A 4,603-nucleotide genomic window follows, 5' to 3' on the forward strand; every position below is an offset into this window, starting at 1 on the left:
TTGGCCTGGGGGTGCCCAGCAGGCACCAGACAGCCCCTCTCCTCTCAGGGCTGGCAGTGCCGTGCAAAGCACCTGAAGCTGTCTGTCCTTCCCCAAAGCCTCTCCAGCATCAAAAACTTGCAGTTTATTTAAATGTAGCTGTGTTTGATTAAAATTAATTCCCTATTTGATATTTTCCTTGCAATCCCATAGATTTTTTCATAAGAAACCTGGCACTGCCCTAGCACGGCTGCTCACGCCACACCGGCCTGTGCAAACACGCTGGCGATAAGGAGCAGGTATTTGCAGGTTGTAGGTGTTTAGACACAGGACTTCACCTGAGGTTTTAACCTGAGAGCCAGCTGGGTGAAAACACCTCTCCAGACATAGGTGTCAAGGCCACATCTTCAACAAGTGGGGTTAATTCAGATTTACTAGGAAATAAGGAATATTTATCCTTCCCCCACTCCAGCTGATGAGGGGGTGACAGAAACGCTGAAGAGAAAGGGACTGATTATTTATACAGCTAAGAATAAAGACTTTTTCCTGTGATACTGTTGTGGTTTGAGCCCAGAGGAAAAATGAGCACTGGGCAGCCACTCACTGACCCCTTCTCGCTCAGGAATGGGAAGGAGAAAATAAAGTAAAAGGCTCAGAGATCGAGATAAGGACAGAGAGGGGTGACTCACCCATTATGGTCACAGGCAAAAGACAGATTTGTTAGGGGACAGAAAAGAACATCAATTTAATTTAAACACTAACAACAACAACACTTAACAGAGTAGGACAGTGAGAAGTGTTATCACATCTTAAAAACACCTTCCCCCCACCCCTCCCTTTTTCCTGACCTCAGTTTTGCTCCTGATTTCTCTATCTCCTTCCCCTGTGGCAGCACAGGGGGCAGGGGATGGGGGGTGCCATCAGTCCCACTGCTCCTTCCTCCTCAGGGGGAGGACTCCTCACACTCTTCCCCTGCTCCAGCGTGGGCTCCCTCTCATGAGAGACGGTCCTCCACGAACTCTCCCACGTGGGTCCTTCCCAGAGGCTGCAGCTCTTCCAGAACTGCTTCAGCGTGGGTCCCTGCTGCGGGGTGCAGCCCCCCCAGCAAGAGACTGCTCCAGCACAGGCTTCCCACAGAGTCCCGGCCTTCTGCAGGCACAGCACCTGCTCCGCCGTGGGGTCCTCCACAGGCTGCAGGTGGCATCTGCTCCCCCCGTGCCCTCCATGGGCGCAGGGCACAGCCCGCCCTCTCCCCACGGGCTGAGGGGAGTCTGCACTGGCGCACTTCCCCCTCCTCCTCCTCCTTTCTTCCTCTGACCACAGGTCGTCTGTTCACACAAGTGTCCTTCTCATACATCCTCCTCATCAGTCCCAACCCTCTCCCAGGTTCCCTTTTTTAAATACGTTATCGCAGAGGTGCAGCCACCATCACTAATTGGCCTGGCCTTGGCCAGAGGGTCCGACTTGGAGCCAGGGGAGCTTCGAGAAGCTTCTCACAGGAGCCACCACTGTAACCCCCTCCCCTGCTACCAAAACGTCCACCACATACACACAAACCCAAAACAGATGCTCATCCAGGCATTATGTTTCTAAAGCACATTTTATTCTCCAGAGTAGGTATGTTTCAGAAGTAGAGGGTCTGCAGTGTGTTAGTCTGATTATAATGCAATTAAAATAAAAACAGCTCAAAGGGGAAGAAGCCAGCAAAGGAAGCAGAGGAGCTCTGCAAAAGAGGTGAAAGAAAAATCTCTTGGCAGCCCAGGGTGTGCCCCGCTGCCACCCGCTCTGCTCCCCCCAGCAAAGAGGGGTCCAGCGGGTCACTGCTCTGACCACATCCCGGTGCAGACAGGCAGCAATGAAGCCCTAGCAGTAGGTAATGGGTTTGATGAGGATGGCAGAAGCTTTGCAGTTCCCGTTGCAGAGGCTGCCCCACGTTATGGCCCCCTTGACGTTCAGCCGTACAGAATAACATGCCGAGTACCACCACCCGCCCCCAGAGCTGGAGGCACAGTTCCCGCTCGAAGTGTCCTGATCCAGATCCTTTGCAGAGAACTTCATGTTGTCGTGTATGACACTGGGACTCTTTGAGGCCATAGCATCCTCCGCTGTCCCCGAGTATGCTCCCAGCCTCAGCCGGTAGCCCTGGGACTCATCTTCCACATTGAAGAGGTTGTAGTCTGCAAACTTGGTGTTATTTGAGGCATCCCAGATGACAAACCTGACCTGATAGACCTTCTGCTGGGAGATCCGGTGGATGTACTCGGTGCCCAGCCAGTAGTCGCTGTGCACGTTCCCAAAGCCGTACTTGTAGGTGCTCCAGGACTCGGCCCAGGTGATCTCCGTGCTCTGCTGGTTCCTCTGGATGACCGTCCAGCCCCCGTCTGTCACATTCATTTCGCAGGACACCACGATGGGGTGGAGTCCTGTGGGCTGGATGACGTAGATGCCGCTGGGGCTGCCAGCAGGGACCTCGCTGCAGTCCTTGGGCCAGCCTGGGGCAGGAGAGAGGGTGATTAAACAAGACCCTGTGCAAAAAGACTGAGGCACAGCCCATAGTCCTCCTGTGGTTGGTTCTGCAAGACCAAGAATTTAATGAGACCTGGATTGCCTGAGGAGCACAGACTGTGCAAACAGCATCCTCACCTGAGCAGACAACACCCGCGTCCTCGCTGTGCCTGCAGTTGTGCACTCCCCAATCTGACAGTGAGCACTCAGTGAGGAGCTCCTCCTGGCCATTGCAGTTAACGTCGTCCAGCCAGATAGTCCCAGAGCCACTCCCAAAATAAGCACTGCCTGGGGCTGATACTGCCTCTCCGCAGCCGAGCTGCCTACACACCACGGAAGCATCTCTCATGTCCCAGCTGTCATCACACACCGTTCCCCACTCATTGCGGTACCAAACCTCCACGCGTCCAGAGCACCGGTTGGAGCCGTTCACCAGCCGGAGCTGACCTGGAACATGGAAAACAACAGCAGAGAGGGGATTTGGAAACAGGGGGGGCAACACCAAAGAAGCCTGGAGCCCAGATCAGGAGGTACTTTCTGGCTCAAGAAGTGAGGTCCAGGCAGTAAGATGTAGGGTCTTTACACCTCTGATCATGCTTCTGGCTGGGGAAGGAGCCTTTGCCTTCTGAAGTTTCCATTTCCAACTATTTTTGGTGTGTTGTGGCCTCAGAGACTGAGCATGGGTTTGCCACGTGTTCCCTCAGACAAGTGGACATCAGCCATCCTCTCCCACCACTGCAGGAGCTGTGTTTCACCCTCCTGGGACTGTGAGTACCCCGGGAGCAAGGCTGAGGGTGACACGGGGGATGGTGCAGTACAAAGTACCCTCAGACAAGGGTATTTCATAGAAGACCACTTTTCAAGTTCTTAGCCATGGGACAAGTGAAATATCTGCGGATGCTCATGACAGGAGAACCCTTCCTTTCTCCTGCATCTTTCCCACTGACTGCTCCTACCATCCTCCTGCAGGACAGGGGATGCATGAGGAGGGACAGCCTTGGCTTCAGGAGGGGATCAGGGCAAACCCTCCAGGCTCCACCACACCTACACATGAGCAGAAAGGCCTGTGACTACAAGGTACCATGTCTGTACCCACCAGATGTTTGAGGAAGGGCAGGTGACTCATGCTGTGGCACATGTCTCTCTTGAGGGATGCTGGGGCTCTGCTGACAGCTCGGGAGGAGCACTGGGTTGAAAGATGCCCTCCCTGACAGCCTGATCTGTGGTGGCCCTAGTGTTCTGCTGGCACAGATGGAGACCTTCCATGCACCTACCATTCACTAAGGTGTTCAGAGCAGACACGGTGTTATTCAAGACAGGTTGATTGAAGAGGGACAGGCTTTGGATGTTCCTGGTGAGATGTGGGGCAGGCAGGGCCAACACACAGGCAAGGAACAGGAGGGGAGTGCACTGGACAGCTGGAGGAGGAAGGGACAAGATGAGAGTCAAACAGAGCATCCCACTGTCAGAGTAAAACATGGAATGGGGAACGAGATGCAGTGAGGTGAAACAGCTGCAAGTCACCCCAAACCTGCAAGGACAGCAGGGGGTTGTCTTTCTGACATGAACCTTGGAGCCAGACTCCTTCTTGTCCCCAAGCTTCAGGCCAGAGCCCAAAGTACCCAGGAAATTTGGGGGGCAAAATCAAGCAATCACAAGAGAGTCCTTTGCAGATCAGAAGAAACTTGACCAAAGTGTTTATCTTTAAGCACAAACGTTAACAGAAACCTTGCAGAATATTTTCTGCCCCTCCAGCTCACTAAACAGCTAGCTGGTATTTCTTCAGACTTTTCACTATACTCTGGAAAATCCACATAAAACACCCAAGTTGTACTCAATAATGTTATTCAACTTAACTGTAATAACAGTTATCCCAAAATTAAAATCTGAACATTCATGTAAAGATGGCATCACAGCTGCACCTCTGGGGGTTACAGCAGTGTTAGATTGCAAAACATCTGGAAAGGGATGACTTCCAGCTGTGCCTCTATTTTGGACACCCCATAATGATGGACCCTTGAGAGCAATTGGAAACCTACACTTTTCATACACCTGTAAATTAAATCTTACATTTTTAACACATTTACACTTAGATTTATGACTCTGCTGGGCTATAACT

The 4,603-nt window shown here is 52.4% G+C and overlaps 1 protein-coding gene across 1 annotated transcript; it reads right to left on the reverse strand.

Moving 5' to 3' along the window:
* Positions 1-1,842: 1,842 nt before the first annotated feature.
* LOC141932322 (fibrinogen-like protein 1-like protein) lies at positions 1,843-3,122 on the reverse strand. The gene is made up of 3 exons (XM_074845728.1): positions 3,068-3,122; positions 2,623-2,931; positions 1,843-2,471 (listed from the first exon to the last, which is right to left on the reverse strand). Exons 1-3 carry the CDS (start codon positions 3,120-3,122, stop codon positions 1,843-1,845), a joined length of 993 nt encoding a protein of 330 aa, XP_074701829.1.
* Positions 3,123-4,603: the final 1,481 nt, after the last annotated feature.

Source organism: Strix aluco, chromosome 19 (genome assembly GCF_031877795.1).
Source record: "Strix aluco isolate bStrAlu1 chromosome 19, bStrAlu1.hap1, whole genome shotgun sequence".
Classification (NCBI taxonomy): domain Eukaryota; kingdom Metazoa; phylum Chordata; class Aves; order Strigiformes; family Strigidae; genus Strix; species Strix aluco.